The sequence below is a fragment of the Rhipicephalus microplus genome, chromosome X (genome assembly GCF_043290135.1).
Source record: "Rhipicephalus microplus isolate Deutch F79 chromosome X, USDA_Rmic, whole genome shotgun sequence".
Taxonomy (NCBI): Eukaryota; Metazoa; Arthropoda; class Arachnida; order Ixodida; family Ixodidae; genus Rhipicephalus; species Rhipicephalus microplus.
This window is the reverse complement of record NC_134710.1, coordinates 73,287,701-73,307,367: the sequence shown is the minus strand read 5'-3', so window position 1 is coordinate 73,307,367 and position 19,667 is coordinate 73,287,701. Positions and strand designations below refer to the sequence as shown.

Sequence of the window (19,667 nt, the reverse complement as noted above, 5' to 3'; positions counted from 1 at the left end):
TTTAACAGATACGTATTAGCGATGTTTTACTTTAAAAACAAGAATGCGTAGTATTCATAAGTCGTTAAGTGTTCGATTATCAAAGTTGTCTAAACATTCAACTAAATAAAGAAAATGTTTGGTTCGTAGTAGTTATTGGAATGTGCGCTCACACCTACTATTTATTGGTGATTTGAGGTCCTGTGGCAACTGCAAACATTTCGAATCTTTACGACATGGTCGTGTATCGTCTAGTTCGTGTTACATGTCATTACACGTACGTATTTAAAGAACCAAAAGCGAGCGTACAAAACTGCCGCAGCTGCCAAGCCTGCTCAGAGAAATAAAGGAAGCACGGCTGAGCGTAAAGGAGTCTGCAACATCCTTACATTTGAACTGAGTAACAGAGCATTGTGGTGTAATACCCGCGATTGTGTTTGAATCCTTGCTCTCCGAAATTCATTGGCTCCAGGACACCACCAGTTTCCTAAATATGGCGCCACTGTGGTGACAGGCAAAAACTTCGCCGGCTGTCTATGTATGGGCTCCGCGTCTCCGGCTGTATCACGCTAGTTACAGTGACTCAATATGAGGGCTCAATGGCATCTATTTCGGAATATCTTTGTTAGACCACTATTTCTTGTTATCGGTATCAATCTTGGCTAGCAATTGAAAGACGTGCTTTATACCAGTAAGAATACTAACTGAGTGAATCTTCAATTGTACTAAAAGGTTGGCTGGGTGTCAGAAAAAAAGGATACCTTAAAGAGTGTGCCCATTTATCGAGTGGCTTAGCTACCATTTGTACCGTAAAAAAGTATTCAACATCTGGAAGTAGAGGACATGCAAGTTATGCAAGTTTACTGAACTAATCGTTGGTTTGCTTTTTCACGCAATTTTTTTTCTTATCATGTCGGGGTTAGAAAGCGTACGGGGACTCTGTGTTTATATATTTATATCGACGAGCAGCCTGGCTCTGTATTAGAGCAACCGCTCTTTTAATTCGCGTTCTAAATTACATTACTAACTTCGCTATCTCTAAATTACCTCCCAGATGGACAATATTTACAGAAAAATTAAACATCACTTCCACTAACCAGCCAAATCACGTCAATTCATATTTATGCAGCTTAGTGTGCCTGCTTACATAAGAGTGCTGAAGAGAATCTTCTTAAAAACAGGTGTGTTCAACAGTAAAATTCTGGGATCGAATTCAGATATGTGAACGAAAACAAGTCTGAACCGATTATGTGTAAGGTAAAGGTGACATGGTTCTTCATCCATTTGAATAAAATGACTCGAGTACGAAAGGCACTTTCTTTTCTCAATCTATAGTATTATTACCCCTCCCTCCCCGTCCCCCTCCCCCGCAATTTTTCCACCTCAAGTGGTGTTGCACTACCTCGTAGATCGTACACCCTTGGCCAAGGAGCTCACGTGAGGTAAAAAAAAAAACTTTGACGATTTGTGAAGTGATTGATAACGGCAAGTGACGTTTAACTAGTTCACCGATGGACACGCTCATCCACATGACCACTGCATGATTTTTTACCGGCTCTTATTACCTAGTTTGTTTTTTCATCTTTTGTGTTTGCCCCGCCACCAACTAGTTCTCTTGAAGTATGGTCACGTTGTTAAGAAAAGTGAACATAGAGCGTGACAGAAAAACGAAAATAAAGAGCCACAGCGCGTGGCACGAGGAGCCTGGCGCCTCTTCCCTAGAATAAGCGGCAGCGTTGAGACGCGCTGTTCTCTCTCTCCAGACGCATTTGTCCCCAAAATCCGGTTCAGCTTCGAATGAACTCTTAAGATTTTACACACGTCTCGCCACATCTCGAGAAGCCTCGATATTAGTGGTCTCATTAGTCTAGACGCTTTCGTCTTCACGGGCTACTACTACTATAGTAGTGTGACCTAGATATAGATAATATTTCCATCGACTCCAATTAAAGACACGGCCTCGAGTTTCATTGGATTACGTGGACACCTGTGCTATCCCAGCACTACCAGGTTTGTTTAAAAGAATATAGCCTTTATTTCTTCCACTATTTTCGCACCCGCATTCTGCTAAAAGTCCTCTCGACGAAACCGAAGGCAGTGAGTCTCGCTACTGGACTCGAGTGTTCAGCCGACAATGCACACTTTCACAAATATGGGGCAGGGGGATCTTTTGCTTCGACAAGAGGAGGGTGGGGGGGAGGGGAAGGGCCTCCATAGTTCTTACCACCCTTTTTTATTCGAGTACACATATGAAGCGGTGCTAGCTGAAACATTTTTTTCTTTTCTTTCATTTATTTGCCCTGCTTCATCAATACACTTTATACATAATTTTGCAGCTGTGTTTCACTCGTAAGTCTAAAAGGGATCTGTGGTGCGGACCATAAATACATGGCTTTAAGTCTGGCAGCCTGGGGTAAATAGACTTTGACAAGATTTACCAAAGGGTAGGCTCCTCCGCAATACCGACGCGCAAGGCACAAATACATTGAACAGGTGACGGCGTCAGGTTATGGAATGGAATGAAAAAAAACTTTATTTCAGTCCTGCAGGACGTGCTTAGCGCGTAGCGGGCGTCTCCCACGTAGGGACCGACAGGGAGTACTTGGCGGCCGCTTCGTGGGCCTGCTGGATGGCCCATTGCTGGTCGGCGAGAAGTGAGCTCCTGAGGGACCTCTCCCACTTGCTTGAGGTAGAGTCGGGAGGAGTTGTTCTACACTCCCAGAGCATGTGTGCGAGTGTCGCTGTGTGTCCACATGATGGGCATGTGTCGCTGGGGTATGCATCAGGATAATAAACGTGAAGCGTGGCAAGGTTTGGGTACGTGTGTGTCTGTAATAGGCGTAGATTTAATGCCTGTAGTCTGTTAAGTTTCGGATGTGGGGATGGGAAAATGCGGTGTTCCAGGTAAAAGTGCTTTGTTATGTCATTGTACGTAATGGGTGCATCCCGATTGGTCTCTACCTCAGCAAGATGAGGTTGTTTTGGGGTGGTGCGGTTGGTAAGTGCACGCGCTGCATCATGAGCGATCTCGTTGAGGTTGGATAGGGAACCCGGCACCTGGACGAGATGGGCGGGAAACCAGATGACAGTGTGGTGCTATAGGGCACTCGGGTCCGCTCTGCGCGGAATACGTAACGCCTGGTCAGAGATGACTCCGCGTTCGAAGGCTTTGATCGTCGCTCTGGAGTCGCTGTAGATGAGTTCCCGTTTGCTGTCGAGCATAGCTATAGCTATAGCTATTGCTCCGCTACTTCGGGGTTTCGGGTTCAGCGGTTCCGCTTGACCACCATAGTTATTTATGCTTACCGTTTCAAATCGGGCAACAAAGTTCAAAAGGCTTTGTTCTCTCTTTCGAAACAAAAGCGAAACACAGCAATAAACAAAGCCACAAGTGATTCACCGCTCCCAAGTACGAAGACTAGGCAAATTCATGTATTATTCATCATTGCCATGGTCGCGGAACGATCGCCGTGCCAGAGTACCCACTTGTTCACTTCAGGCGACTCTATCAGCAGAGCTGATCGCGTTCGCGAATGGCGACGTCGCACCCGCAACGCGGATGAGGTACGAGCCGGGAAAGCCGAGCGCAAGCGTCGGCAGCGGAGGACCAATGACACCGACAAGGCGTGAGTCAGAAACGCCGATCGCGTCCATGCACAACGCTGCTGCTTCGCATCCCATGACAGTTCCCTTTGGGAAAATGTCGTTAACTATTTAAATATTAATCCCGGGACTAATATGATGAGCGTCGCTTTGGTTGTAAAAATTGCTAGTATGCTGCCGATAGCAACCGCTTTCAAAAGCAAAGGGAGAGAAAAGGAATTCTTTCCTTCGCAGAAAATAAACAACTGAATCTATACATGGTAAGACGACGGGCTAGCTTATGTGCCCAATAGCTTGGGAACGTTTGACAAAGACAGAACGTTCTTTAAACTACTTTTCGCGGTTTGTGCTCGCTTCTTGCGAGTGGGACGATGCGGACGCAGCATGACAAGAAGCAAATTGAAATAAAAATAACAAGTTCCTTAAAATATTTTTCGAATGTTTAGTGACCGTACAGCTGTCTTGTGTAGTAAAGCTGAAATTCGAACGCGCGAAGACACTCGTTCTGACGTCTTCCCGAGATGCCAGAACTTGAATGACATGAACGTGGAAGCGCGAATGCCGTTGACGTCGATGCGCATGACCGACATCATTTTGATCCCAAGGCTCAACCTCAGAGTGTTCTGAAGTCGCGTGATTACTTATCTCCCAAGAATACAATGAGTCACAGCATGCAAATTTTTGAAATTATAATGATTTGGTCTATTTTTGTTTTCCGCAGTATTCAGCTGAGAAATCCCCACTTTTCTTTCTTTTTTTGTCGCCATGTTTTCTTCCTTTGGTGAAGAACAAGATGACGAAGGAACTGCCTAAACGTTCTCTCGCCCACGTGATGTGGCCGGAGCATGTGAAGCGTGTAATTGATGGCGAATTCATTCGGTGGCAGACAGGTCTGCTCTTAGCAGCTCCCTTTTATTCTCATCAGTCGACAAGCCCTTTGCAGACCATTTTATACGCAGTGTTCATTCAGATTGCTTTATCACTCTTTTTAGTTTTCCCGCTTACGAAAAAGGGCAGGTCGGCTAAGAGGAGCGAGCGTGGTGCTGCGAGGGGAAGCGATAGACGAACGTCGGCCGCGGGCCGTGACGGTTGTGATCCACAAGCGGTGCCGAGTTCCGAGGGCGCCAGCCCTCCCACCGTTCTCGTCAATTATTCTCTTCATATTTCACAGTGAAGTGAGGGGGCGAGTGAGCCGCATCGCTTGCGGGTGTTTATATTGTGATCCGCTTAAATTTGGTATGCATGCCCGCTTTCCGACCTCCCATGCACTCCCAACCGAGGAGCGGAAAAGGGGAGGTCCTGCGCGCAGTCCCCTCACTTCCACAGGCTTGCAGGCATCACTTCTCCCTAGGCGCCCTTTCTACCCCACGTGAACTGGCACCGAGGTTCCCTTTTCTCCCTTTCGGGAGAAAGGGTCCTGCGCAACGCGTGGTGATGCGGCCATGCAGGAACGGGCGTTGTGTGCGGAAGCCCGTGGAGGTGCAGGGATCGATCACGCGGCAAGCGGGGCGCCAAAGGAGTCGCGTGTCTCCGGCAGACGACGACACTTGCGCGTCTCCAGCAGAAGCGTGAAGCCCGATAAAGGTGCACAATTGAGCTCATGCTTCTAGCCCTGCTGGACCGACAAAGGCGCGACTATTGTGCTTCCCGAATGCAGTATGGTAGCAGTGTAGTGAGGAGCCGTACAGTACATAACATCTCCGACGTTCGAAGAGTATCTACCTGAGAAAACAACGGGCTTGCGAAGCGTGCGAATTCAGGGTTGAAGTGCCACATTTATGCAAATTGTTGAGCTTGTCTTCTTAAGCTCCCGTTAACAATTTTCCGCTTGCTACTACCTGCGCTAAAGCGCGTCGCTAATTTCACTGACAACATTGCGGGGTATAATTGTCCGAGGACGGACTTTTTCAGCATTATTGAAAGTGCGGAAAATCCAAATATTTTTGGAGTTATGCTGCTTGTTTGATGCGGAGCGCTAGATGATTGCCGAGAAGCTTTTGTTCCCTTCTGAATTCTTTTATTAGGTACGGAAAAAGACACTTACGGGTAATGAATAGCCTATCGCAAACGGCTTATTTTTACTCTTTCAGTGGCACCCTAAAGTCTTTGTATCGACAAGCGAGTCTCAGATTCAATAAGAAGAAAAGCTGATTCCAATTACAAATTGTGCAATTAGAACAAAGCGAAATAAACTGTGCGTTATACCTGCATGGCAGCTGAAACACTGAATTTGCGTTCTTTCCAGTAAAAGACGTCACTGTGAAAAGAAGTTGACGAAGAAAAAAAAATTTTACGCGCGTATGTTAAGAACTTTCTTTCACAGCACTTTTTATTTTTATGTTAGATTGCTGATTTATTATATGGACAAGGCGACAATTTCATTTCAACGATACGATGTTGACGCGCTTCATGAATCTGAATTAAAATAAATGTGTTGGTGAACTAAAGAGAACCAAAGTAAGGCTAACGCATTTTTTATGGTCATTAGCGACAATAAATTTGTGTCATAGCAAACTGATTGATTTGTGGGGTTTAACGTCTCAAAACCACCATATGATTATGAGAGACGCCGTAAGTGGAGGGCTCCGGAAATTTCGACCACCTGGGGGTCTTTAACGTGCACCCAAATCTGAGCACACGGGCCTACAACATTTCCGCCTCCATCGGAAATGCAGCCGCCGCAGCCGGGATTCGAACCCGTGACCTGCGGGTCAGCAGCCGAGTACCTTAGCCACTAGACCACCGCGGCGGGGCTCATAGCAAACTCCCAATTTTGTTCAATTTTGTTCAAATTATTACCATAACTTCCAAAATTTCTGAGAGCTACCATGGCAAACAATAGGCGTTTACTTTTACCTCACTATATGCCACTTCGTTTAGTGTTGTGTAAAGCACAAGTGGCTCTGCCACTCACTTGGTTTCGATAGAGTTTACCACCCATCCTTTTTCCGTTTGTCAATGCCGCCGACCAGGACGCATATTAAAAAAGACTTTTCCGAGTTTTAATACGCATCGACGCTGGTGTGATGCTTGTGTTGACTGCAAGGTCTCGTATACAAGCTTGCGCGTCGTGTCACCTCACACTCACCCTTTAGCAATATTGTCCTCCTGTCTAGACACATGAGTGCCTTTGCTCGGAACTGCAAGAGATATGTCATCACGCTACTCTATCTGGGCCTTGATAACGTGTTTTGTGTACTTTTGCAGTTCTTAATGCATCTGATGACATCAGCATTATGAGGCGTTCATTCTCAACTAAATATAGCTGTCAAGATGATGAACTACTAAGATGAAATTGAACTGCCCGGCCACACCTGGAGCGGAAAATGGCCAAGTATTTTCATTCCACGAAATTGAAAGGAATGGAACTGCGGCAAGTACTAAGCTCCAGGAATGGAACTGGACTGGGGAGGTGCCCATTCTGCAACACAGTGGCAGGGACACTTTGCTGCAAATTATGCGGCTGTAAATTCCATTCTGCTAGCGACATTTCAATCGGGCGCAATGCAGCTGTGTGTGGAAGAATAACAACTTGTTAACATTATTCTGTAGGCCAGAGTCCAGTGCCTCAGACATAGTGAAAAATGAGTATTGGTTTAAACATTATATGTGCAAACAACTCACACAGCGTAGTGATTAACCTCGTTCTTGCAGGTCTCACTCGCTGTCGGCGCTATTGTACTACAGCAATGAGTCCGCTTGGGAGCCAGGCATCGAAGCCAAGGTTTCTGTGCGCGCGCAGTTAGACTGGAGCACCGGTGAGTGTTGCGCTGGATTTTTGCGTCTTCTTGAACGCTTCTCCCCATAGCAGATGTGTACACTTACGCACGGTTTCGCGCGGTCGCTTTCTCTTCCTCTCTTTGTCGCAAACACACTCAAGTTGGGAAAAGGGGGGTAGCTTATTCAGGCTCACTCATGAAATATTTTTTGCTCACCGTAATTTCCATCAACCTGACTCACTAAAACGTTTCACAGCTGAATTCACTCGGTATCAAGCTTAACAAAATATTCTTCCCTCAAACTTGTCCCTCCATTCGAGTCTGTGTCAGTCGACTCAGAAGTTTTTTAGCTTTTTCTATCAAGATGTCAATGCACTTTAACACCGTCTCACCTAATCGGTGCCCTAAAATACGCATTTTAAAATCGTATCTTCAGATACTAGTTATCAGTGCCTCCGAACCAGAAGGCCATTTTTATTGAAAAATACGGCTCGCACAATATATTTTTATCAAGAACTTTACACGAAACAGTCTGTCGCGGGGAGGGCGAAGGCGCCTCCCCTTCCTTCAATAATGCTTTTGATCACCGACTGTTCTATCAAAAAGTACAATCGCTGGCTGAGCGCTTGCACCAGAAGTATATCAAAATTGGTCGAAGGGAGCGATTTGCATTGAAGTATGTGCGAGTAGACGTGAGGATTAAGGTAAGCCCATTTAATTAGGGTGATAGTAGTACTGAAGTAGAGGAGTTATCGATATAGGTCGACAAAAATATTTGCAGTTCACCCAAGAATTATATCTTGCAGTTATCGGTATAGGTTGGCAAAAAATATTCGCAGTTCACCCAAGAATTATATCTTGTGCTCAAGGCTCCCTTGGAATCAGATTCGCCGAAAAATTCTTGAACCGAAATTATACAGACTGAGACACATGGTTCGATCTTAGTCTGAGTGAGCTGACGTATGAATTTGATTGCCTACTTTTACGCGCACGCAAGTACCATATAAAGTACTATACGTCGACCAAGAAAGAAGTCTTCAGAAAGTCCGCGCAAAGGTCATCGGCTCGGCAAGATACAGGACAACTAGACCCTGGTCCGCACCACTCCGGTCAAGCACAACTGGAAGTGGCAGGCTGCCTGAACTATTCAGGTCTTCCAGAAATAGGATAAGAATTGAGTCAATGATATTTAAGGAATCTAAGTATAATACATTACAAATAAATAAAATAAATGAAAAGAAAAAAAACATACGTAACAAGAAAAGAGTGCTACAAATGTTTGCGAACATTAAGCTCAGAACATTTAATTGGTATTTTGAATAGAAATCAGAACAAAGATAGCCAAATCAATAAAAGTATTTCATTACTATTTTAAGAATATTTACACCAGTAGAAATTTCAAGTTGCGCCCACTTCTTACTTCTTCGTCAAACTCTTTCCTCGATTGCAACGTCAATATGCCGTTTCCTTTTTCAGTCTTCATTTTGTGCTTTTTTATTCTAAACACGTTCCTTTGCCTTATTCCTTCTTGCCCTTTTTCTCTGCAGTCTGCCCACAAGTCAATTTACTCGTGACACTCGCCTTATATTTTTTTGTTTGTGCGTTACTTTCAAGCTCCTTCTCTCTCCTTTTGTATTTTTCTCTCTGTCTTTCCTTCTTGTCTCTCTTTTTCTTCTTATTTCTGTGTCTTTCTCAATTACTTTCTTTGTGTAGTCATCGGTCTCGCGCCTTCTGTCTTTTTCTGTGATTCTCCCTATCTTATTTTTGCGTCTCTCTTTAGTCGGTCAGTCGCATTCTGTCTTTCTGTTTTTTTTTTTTCAGTTCTATCTATTCCTGCTTCAATCACCATCATTCTTTTTGTACTCTTTCTATCATCCTCCATTCTTTCTCGTAATTGTCACATGTCTCCTCCTTAAGCTAGCTTCCGAGTCCCACCCCCTTGTTGTACTGTGGAGAGAGGCAGACAGAGAGAGAGAGAGTGAGATGCAGGGAAAGGCAGGGAGGTGGTTGTGCTATAATGTACAAGCTTATGCTCCATGCCGGCGTGCCTATACGACTGATTGGGTAGGACGATCACCTTCAGATTGTCGGTACGCTGGTTTGAATCTCACCTCGACGAAAACTTTTTTCGCCAAGAATTTCTTTCTTCTGCTTTCTATTTCCTTTTGTCTTTCTCTTTATGTTCTTTCCTCGCCCATAAAAGAATTGCAGCATTCGCCAAACAAATCGGTGCTCGTCTCCGGGTAGCGAAGCAGACGAGAACGAAGATGGCACGTCCCGGTACATGATTATGATATTTTACATCTACGACAAACTGCCAAAACCTTAACAGCTCTGATGTGATGGGCCCTTCAACGTGGGCAAGACATCAAGTGACAGCGTCTGATTAGGCGCACAACGATTCTTACAGAGACAAAAATATATTCTATAGACCAGCGTTTCGAACCAATTATTTTATTGCACAAGTTGAGCCAATTGAGAAAAAGAGAAGCACGTCAAAAGTTATGCCAGCGTAGCGTGTGACGTACGAAGAGTTGGCGAAAACTTTATAGGCCAGCCTTGTGATCATCCAACCCCGCCTGCTGAAGGAACAGCAGGAGAAGGCGCTGCAAGATCCACAGCGAGAAGCTGGACCACATCCGAGAAGCAGGCGTTTCAATGCTGCCGACATGCCCGACGTTGCCAGCCGCTGTGATACAAATTCTGCAGCTCTTACGCTGAACGAACGGCAACTGCATGCCGGGAACAGCGCACGGAAGTCAGTGGCGTCCTTTCAGCATTCGGGCTTCTGGTTGGAAGACGGCGTGGTGGGCTAGGTCCTGCACAGAACGCCACGTATGCACCATAGCGGCTGCGGCATTGGCTCGGTGGCTCGAAAGCTCCAGAGCGTAAAATAGGGTTTCTTTCTTTCACAGATCTTTTTTTTTCTGACGAGGAAAGTGCCACTTGGTCCAGTTGTATGGCGCGGTCGACAGCTGCTGTTGAGTGCCACTGGGGCTGACTGTGTCCACGATAAATGTCATGAACTGAATACCTGTACATCATTGCGCTTCGTTAGATCCTTGGTGGTGAGCTGATGTGAATTGGTTTCCTCAGTGAGGCTGTCTTCGGTGACTCTGGATGAGTGTGTGTAAAATAAGACCGAAAAAAGACGCTCCAGGCTGGTCACGCTCCTTCAAACGTGCTCGGCTTTCATATATCAGTGCGGCGGCTCTGACAACGCCGACACGCCTTGACAACGGATACCGGTGAAGAGGAGAAGCAGATCTTCTGGACATTCCGACGTCAACTTCCACACGCAGGGACTCGATTCGATGCTCGTTAACCAAGACGGCCTCCTTGTCTGACTCTAGTGGTTATAGTTTCTAGCAAAATGGCGACTGAAGGAACGAGCATGAACAGTGCGAGGACACAGGGCCTAGAATTCTTTCTCATTGTCTATACAGTATGCTTTACCCTGAAGAAGACAACGTACACTCTTTATAAAATCGCTTACAATATTTATTTGTATGGTCTGTGTAATTTATAACATTTTCATCTGTTAATTTTTTTAGTCAAACAAGGATTTCCTTTCTATATCTGATTATAAGGCTCCATGGTTAGCAACGGCAGAACTTCCTGGCACTATTTTTTGCTGACTCGAAGGTTCTGTTGAGACAGTAAACTATGATCGAAACTGGTTATATACTCGCATTGGCGACCGCTTTACTAGCTTGTAAATGCGATGCCTTTCTTATCAAACCAATACTACTTTGATCATTTCTATCTATCTCGGTGCTCTCGTCATTACCCCCTTAACTTTGGCAAAGTAAAATTAGTATGGGAGAATAAGAAGAAGCCGTGGCGGCCGGGATTCAATTCTGCGACCTGCAGCTCAGTTGTCGAGAGCCATGACCATTACACCACCATGTCGATGTAAGCATATCGAAAATGAAAACTCGTTTAGAGCTGCGCTCTTATCCCGGACTCGGGAGTATCGTAAACGCCAGTGAAGTTCTTGAACAGAAAATCGATTCTCAGTGTTCGCATTATGGTTTTTCTTCAATGAGCTAACTGAAGTACCGCGCATACTTCCGCAATGTAGACCACGTGCCGGCAGTGGGACGCAAGCATGTGGTCAGTTATTCACACTTATCGGAGCGCATTGTTTTCCGAGACGCTAGATATGAGCATAACTTTGACATGATCAATGCCAGTTGCATTCACATCAGGCTGCCGAAGCTGAAACCCCACTGCTACCAAGTCAGAATATCCGAAGCGGGCACTCTTAGTGGGAGGACAAAACTTTGTAGAACAGGATTCTACCCAATGTCTTAGTTTATTTGAAATTCAGCTTTCGCCTTCGAGCATGTGCATGAAAAAATAATGATGTTCTCAAAAGAGAAAAGCGAATACAGTAAAAAAAAACGGAGTGTCCGTACGCGACAGGACTCGAACCTGCAATCTTTTGATCCGGAATCAGACGCCTTGTTCAATAGGCCACGCGGGCAACACTGCTGCTGATTTTCCTCACATGGAATCGCTTTATGTTTTGTTTCTTCGTTCTTCAGTTTTTTCATTGCATAATTTTATGATTTATTGGAGGATTCAAGGCTATAGGTTGGGCGACAGACAGCACAATACAATATATGACTAATTACAATTTACGATGCTGTAAAGTTTGTTCAACGAAATCTATCGATAGTTGTTCAGTTGCGAAACACAACGCTGTGGTTTCGATTCTTACTTAAAGGGTAGTGTTTCGATGTTGACGAAATCCAACCACGTTCGTACACTTGAGGTTGTAACTTCATACGCGTTATATACGCGTTATTCGAAGGTCGAAGGTTTGGTTCCTCCTCGGGGCAAGTTATCTTTTCACCGTGCACCTTTATTTCTTCACATTTACAATTGGGTCTAATACCTTACCCTACATTTCCTTGGTATTATTGTTTGTTAGATCGCATTAATATTGTGTCAAACAGAAAGAAGCGAGCCCTTTGTATTTGTTCAATTTTCGACATCTCCGATCATGTTGAAAAAAATTGTGCAGGTATTTATGAATACGAAAAGTAGTTGTTAAGGCATTTTATTTCGCAGAAAAATTGTGTGTTGCCTTGACGGCGATGCAAAGTTTTGGTGCAGAAGTGAAACTGAGTCAGGCTAAATAATTTTTATAATATTACTCTCTCTGTCCTCTCCTACGCTCCCCTCTCTGTTGACTCGCTACGCCAACGCAGGCAGCGTGTGCTAGCAACTTTCTTGATCTAAAAAAAGTGGACCTCTCCGGCTGCACAATTGTTAACAGGCCATCCCGTATATATAGGCGCTAGATCTTGACCTCCAAGGTAGTGACAGTGAGTCATTTCTCCTGTGTGTTGTTGAAGAATAAAAATTCGCAGCGTGCGCGTTAACTAAAAGCGAACTGCGGGTTTCTTTCTCTCAATGCCCATTAGCAGCAATCTGGATGTCGTAGTAGGAAACACCAGTCCATCACTGCATCGTTCTCACCTCCCCAGGTTTCTCCTCTGCGCAACGCCGTGATGAGAGCTAGCCTCAACGCCATCGCCAGAGTAAGCGTTAGCATGCCAACTGCTTCGCATCTCTAGACAGTTCTTTTTAGTTGAAACTGGGCATTGTTTAGTTTTATATTTCTGTATTTTCTACGTGTATTTTCTCTCTGTCTACCTCTTTACCTCGCAGTCTCTTTTTGTTTATGTTCATTTATATTTCTTCTGTCTCACTCAATTCATTTCCTTTATTGTTGGGCTCGCTCTTTGAACCTGTTCTTCTCTTTCTTCCCTTGCTCTCTGTCTCTACTTTTTACTTCCCTTTTATGTCTGTTTCCTTGATTCTCTCGCTTTCTTTTCTAGTTTTTTTATCTCTTTTGTGCTCTGTTTTTTTTCATATCCAAATTTTCTGGACACCAGCGATTCAGTTCGCGTGAACGACACCACGTGGCGCATTGACCTTAAAGAATTGAAAAGTCCCACCATAACGTATGCAGTGACGCGCAATGAATAAAACATAATGAAAGAAAAACGGTGCACACCCTGACACTGTCGCTTCACCTCAGTGCGCAGATAATAAATAGAGCGTGGTGTGTCAGCGTTATCACGACGGCGACGACTGGGAATGAATTGGCTCTTGTTCTAGACATATCATGCCAGACAGCTCGCAGCATTCCGCACGAAATGTCTGGTCGTCATAGACGCACGCTTTGTGTATCAAAAGAAGCGTATTTCTGTTTTGTTTGTTTTTTAGTTTCTGCGCTGTCGTATCGGTGGGGATATTAGAGAAGCATGCTGCTTTGAAGGATTCGTGCTCACCAAGCTTCAATCTTTATACTTGTGTACGAACAGGACGTGGGGGTTGTATAATAAACAGTTTTTATTTTGTGTGCGCTATTTAGGTGATGCTCGCTTGCTCCTTTCATCAGGTCAAAATAAAACTGGGTAGCTTCTAGAAAGCTAAAAATGAGAGTATAAAACGAACTTGAAAGTGTATTTTTTTATTTCACATGATTCTCGACGAAATGTGGCTGCCACCTCCAGCTTGGTGCCGTCGAAGCGGCTGTGGCTCGAACGTACGCACGCAGTCAGGCTTGCTTTCACACCGCACTATGACATCAGTGTCACACAAACATTTTTGCTCGCAATCAAGGCCGGCGTGGATCGAGTTCAGTTCGGAGGTTTGGCTCACAGCGATTGAAAGTTAGCGCGCAACAGCACCCCAGACTATTTCGTGATCAAACCTGCGATCAAGCGCGCCCGCGTCAACCCGTCGACGCTGTCGGGTCCGCGTGCTCCACACGCTCCTTTCCCGCGCGGGCAAAAAAAAAAATAGAGAGAGAGAGAGAGGGAGAAAGCAACAATAATCTTCTCAGTCAAAAGCTTATGACACTGTAGAACATAACATATAATTGGATCGATTGAAATTTTTGGTACGTCTAACTATATGGTGAGGTGGTCTAGCGAGTCTGTAACTGAGGAGTGAGTTTTATTTTTTAAGAAGTGTCATTCTTCAAGCATAAATTCCAGGTTTTAACAAGCCATTTCTGAGGAATCAGTCACACCGCTTACTATATTTCAGATATTGCTAAGCACTATTCCAATCATAATGAAGTATACAAATATGTATATGTAGATGATATAGCATTTTTTGCTTCAGACAATGATATACATTCGTTTTACACTCCCTTACAAACGTAAAGATTAGCCATTAAAGTTGATTAAACGTTATTTATTTATGTCTTATTGTTTCAAAGAGCACACATATAGTTTTACTTTTGGATAACCAAGTCACTATTAGAATAACTTGCAACCTGCGCAACGTATACCACAGTTAAACTTAGTAATATATCTAGGAATATCTACTGATAACTGCGTCCTTGGGCATACGACTAAGACAGGAGCACGGGCACTGGGAGTCTTACGAAAGATGTGCAGATTTCGATCGGGGATGCGGAGAGACACACTAGTTATGTTTTACGAAATCCACATACATACAGCTTTTCTGGACACGAGTGGTTTAGCCCCTTATTAGAATTTAGGTGTGCTTTATATTTTCGTGCACCGGCTTATAAAATGTGTACTCTTGTATTCTTCGAAAGAGAGGCCCAAATTTATTCCTTGGATTACTGAAATTCACAGTCAATAATGTTCTCTACTTGAAAGCAAGATTGTCCTCTCTTTTGTGCAGATTTGGGATACTAAATGTGCAATCATTCCTGAAAGTTTATGATACTTTTATAAAAATAAAAATAATTTTCATGTATAGATTAGTCACAGTTGTTTTTTTTTTTCATCTTATTGACTTCGGTTTCATACAGCGTTGGTGGGCTTCATAGAAGCGCTTGTTGGATCATTAGATAACAAACTGACAGAAGTTTTTTGCATCGGTAATGAAAGACAGAACTTTAAAAAAAATTTCACGATATATGTTGGAATCATGCAAACATTTCGCCTTACCATATAATAAATTAGCTTCTGCAGAGGCATCTAGAGCGGATAAATATTGTTACGTACAATCCAAATGGTGTACGAATAACTGTTTATTGGGGCGAACTTGTGCCCGAAAAGTAGCGGCGTCTGTAACAGGCGATCAGCAAAAAGGGATCAATCTCCGAGAGAGAAAAACCCTCGAGTGGTGGTCCACTTCTTCTCCATTAAAATCCCGTGCTGAGGAAGCACGCGCCGTCACGGCCTTTTCTTGTTTGATCATAAAGCCGCTGATCTCTTGGGGGGGCGCATGAACTAGCGCGCGTAGTTTGGATACTGCGTTCACCTTGCGTCATTATCCCTCCTCCGAAAACGCATCGTCCCGATGCGTAAAAGCAGTGTTGCTGAGATGGTCTGAATGCGTGATTTCCAATGGAGAAATAGGTATTCCTCCTAATCGGGTGTGTATAATTCGATGTTCATTGCCTGTCATAGTATGGCTTCATTCTGACTACATGCACGATTTCTGTGCTCCTTCGGCATCTTGATGAGCTCACTTGTCCTTCCGGTGACACCTCGTAGTTCAAGGAGCTGACGCGACGAAGGACTCGGTAAGGGCCGAAATAGCGGCGCATGAGCTTTTCGGAAAGGCCAGGCGTCCGCACAGGAGTCCAAATCCAAACTAGGTCGCCTGGTGCGTAGTCGACTCCTCTCCGACGAAGGTTGTAACGGTTTGCATCCACGCGTTGTTGTTGTTTTATGCGATGTCGCGCCAACTGCCGTGCTTCTTCGGCTCGCTCAATGAATTCGCTGGTGTCAGGCTTGTTCTCTGTATTGTCGCCTACAGGCAGCATTGCATCTAATGGTGTGGTAACTACTCGACCATAGACTAGCTGGAATGGCGTCACTTTAGTAGTCTCCTGCACAGCAGTATTGTAAGCGAAAGTGGCGTACGGCAGTATCTTGTCCCACTCACGGTGCTCCAAGTCAACGTAAATGGACAACATATCGGTTAGAGTTCTGTTGAGTCGCTCGGTTAGCCCATTAGTTTGGGGGTGGTAAGCCGTTGTTTTCCTATGACTTGTGTGGGTAAGTTTCATAATGGACTGCGTCAGATTGGTTGTGAATGCAGTTCCTCGATCCGTGATAACCACCTTTGGGGCACCATGCCGTAGTACAATGTTAGTGACGAAAAATTCAGCTACTTCTATAGCCGTGCCCCTGGTGAGAGAGGCTGTCTCGGCATACCGGGTTAAGTAGTCTGTCGCCACTACTATCCATCGGTTGCCCATTGATGACGTGGGAAATGGACCAAGTAGATCCACTCTGGGCTCTAGTGGCAGGGAAAATTCCGGCGGCTCACCACGTAGACGACGGCTGGAGCGCTGATGAACTGGCGTGAGCTCAGTTGGTTGGAGTGCTCGTGGTTCCGGGCTGCTTCCTCGAAGTCCAACTGGGTTTAGGATCATTACCCAGCACTTCCACCAGAATTGTTACGTACAATCCAAATGGTGTACGAATAACTGTTTATTGGGGCGAACTTGTGCCCGAAAAGTAGCGGCGTCTGTAGCAGGCGATCAGCAAAAAGGGATCAATCTCCGAGTGAGAAAAACCCTCGAGTGGTGGTCCACTTCTTCTTCATCAAAATCCCGTGCTGAGGAAGCGCGCGCCGTCACGGCCTTTTCTTGTTTGATCATAAAGCCGCTGATCTCTTGGGGGGGCGCATGAACTAGCGCGCGTAGTTTGGATACTGCGTTCACCTTGCGTCAATATTAAAAAATATTATAGCTACAGATGCCTCACATTCTGAAAACAAAATACAGCATTGGTATTTTTTCCCAAGACTTTCAATTGCTGATTCTCAATAGGACTTCCCCATTTTCTCATCGGTTTATTAGGCGGAATGGCATTACAAAAGCTCATCCTATCAATCTCAAGTGGAGCCATAGTTACAGATACTTAATCTGTGTGTTCGGCACTCGCTTATAATGGAGATTCTCAATGATCACGTGGCTTTGGGACGTTAATATTCTTCTCAATTATATCACGAACTTTTTGTTTTCTGTTCTCTACCCACGTACCTCTAATCAGATCAAACTGAATACCGGGCCACAAAGGGGCAAAAATTAAAGAAAATGACGAAATAGCGGACGTTCCGGCGAAATGTGCTCTGAGTGGTTGGCAGTTCTCAATTATTCTGGCAACAGCTCTTATTAGTTGTTACAGACTGAGAGGGCGAGCAATAACTTGACACTGTGAAGTCATTTAGCACTAATTTATACAATTATTGACACCTTTTGGTCTCTTGGCGTAGAAACTTTTGTTCAACACGAATGGTGGTATAGTTACTTTCATAAAATTACGCGCTCGCGTTCTGAAATTGAACTATAGTATATACGCACAGGGCTGGGCGGGTACCTTACCTTCTTTTCTAGCCTTGTAACAAGGACAAAACAACTTCAAATAATTTCTTATGAAGCCTCTGCTTCAATTTACTGAGGGGAAACATTCTGAAAACGTTGTTAACTGAATCAGAATGGATTTCGCCTTTTCGATTACTCTTTCCTTGGGTGCCCTTGCAATCAACGGGGAAATTTTTTTAATGAATCAGGCTGGTGTTGGCCTGAACTATCTAAGTTTGCGTCATTGTTGGTGTAATTATTATATAAACCATTAGTCATACAATTATTATGTGAACACCTTTGCTTATAAATCATTCGTTTCTTGCCCAGTCGCGAAGAGTGGACGTGAGCCATACATATAGGCAATCATCATCGTCATTATGAAATGGTAGAGAGGCTCCTCGTGAAAAAAAATAAACAGAAGTGATGACAATGAACAAAAGCTAAAACAAAAGTGGCTCCGTTCCATATACTTCAGTGCACCTCTGGAAGAGGAGACCAGAAAAAGTGTAAGAACCACTTGGCGCTGGCACCACTAGAATCTTTGGCCAGTTTTTTGATTGTTATAAACTGTTCTGGTTAAGATTAAACGCAGGAAACGAGTAGTCAATCTTGTTCTCGAACTTACGCGAGAGCCAGTTATCACCAGGCCAGTGCGGGTGACAACCATCGCGATTCTGAGCGCACTGGCTGATCTTTTTTTGCACTCCGCATACCTTCTTTGCGGCGTTGATGTAGATTTTGACAGGTTTCCGTTTTTTTGTTGATGAATTATATTGAATAAAATAATTGTGAATTGACGTGCTGGTCTCGTGGACATATTTTTTGTGATATCCGCCTGATTAGCAAACAGCGCAACATGTTGACCTGTTGCTGACATTATCGTTGCTTGTCAAAGTAGAAAATCGCTCTCAGTAAGTTGCATGCCCTGAAGAGCACATTTATCTTGCATGAGAGCAAAAAAAAAAAAAAACGCTATATGGCAGCTCTTTAAGACAGTTTGGTGGCCGCTTTAACCATAGTTGGTTGTAGAAAAATAAAACGCTTCTAAGTTTACTCTAGATGAATGCGGCGCACATTTAGTTTCGATTAAATTGAAGCGGAAATGTCAACAAGTTCCAGGTAACAAATTGTAACACTTCGATGGAGGCGATAATGCTGTAGGCCCGTGTGCGCAGGTTTGGGTGCACGTAAAGAACCTCGGGTGGTCAAAATTTTTGGAGCCCTCCACTTTGGCATCTCTCATAACCATAAGGTGATTTTGGGACGTAAATGTGCGCGCGTGTGCTGCCGAATGTGCTATGTTTATCTCTCTTCCCTCTCTCTTCTCTATATTTCATCTCCGCATTCCCTACCAAGCGCAGGGTTGCAGACCAGCTGCCTATAGGCTGGTTAACCTCCCTGCCGTTCTTTTCCTCCTATTTTCCTTCCTTCCTCCCTTCAGACGTAAACCTCACATATCAATCAATCCATCAATCAATCAATCAATCAATCAATCAATCAACCAATTTTAACACTAATTTTCACCATTCGATCATGCAAGGACTAAAGTATAGATGAGCTTGATTTCGTTTCCATCAAGCTCAGGGCAAAATATCCACAAGGGATATAAAATCAATTTTTGAACACCCCGTTTACCACTCGATCATGCAAGTGCTATAAAAGTGCTTGTAACTGACTATTTCCCCCGAAGTGCAGTTCGTGAAATACTGCATATAAACGAAAATGCGAGTCATTTGCATTAAGTCACGCAGAGAGAAAAAAGAAGGAAGAAAAGAAGAAATAAACAAAGAAAGAAGAGCCCAGAAACGGTGGCACATACCCCCGCTGAGGGATTGGCCAAGGACCAGGTAGTTTTAACGAAATACCGCGCAGAGTTTGGCATATCGAAGCAGGGGCCCGTCGCTGTTCATGCTCCCCGTCGACCGACACGCCTAGCTTGGAGGTGCGCGGCTTTGCCCTCAGAGAACACGCTTGCTTAGGACGGCCTATGACGCTTAGGACGCGATCGGGCACAGCCAGGCTATGTACTATACAAAGTGGAG

At 44.4% G+C, this 19,667-nt stretch overlaps 1 protein-coding gene across 3 annotated transcripts in view; it reads left to right on the top strand.

Annotated features, from left to right (window-relative positions):
- The window catches only part of Idua (alpha-L-iduronidase), a 239,791-nt gene that overhangs the window by 170,391 nt on the left and 49,733 nt on the right, over nt 1-19,667 (top strand). For all 3 annotated transcript variants that reach the window (XM_075877131.1, XM_075877130.1, XM_075877132.1), the window contains one exon: nt 7,237-7,340. In XM_075877131.1, the coding sequence (XP_075733246.1) occupies nt 7,237-7,340 (104 nt within the window). The remainder of the gene's footprint in view (nt 1-7,236; nt 7,341-19,667) is intronic.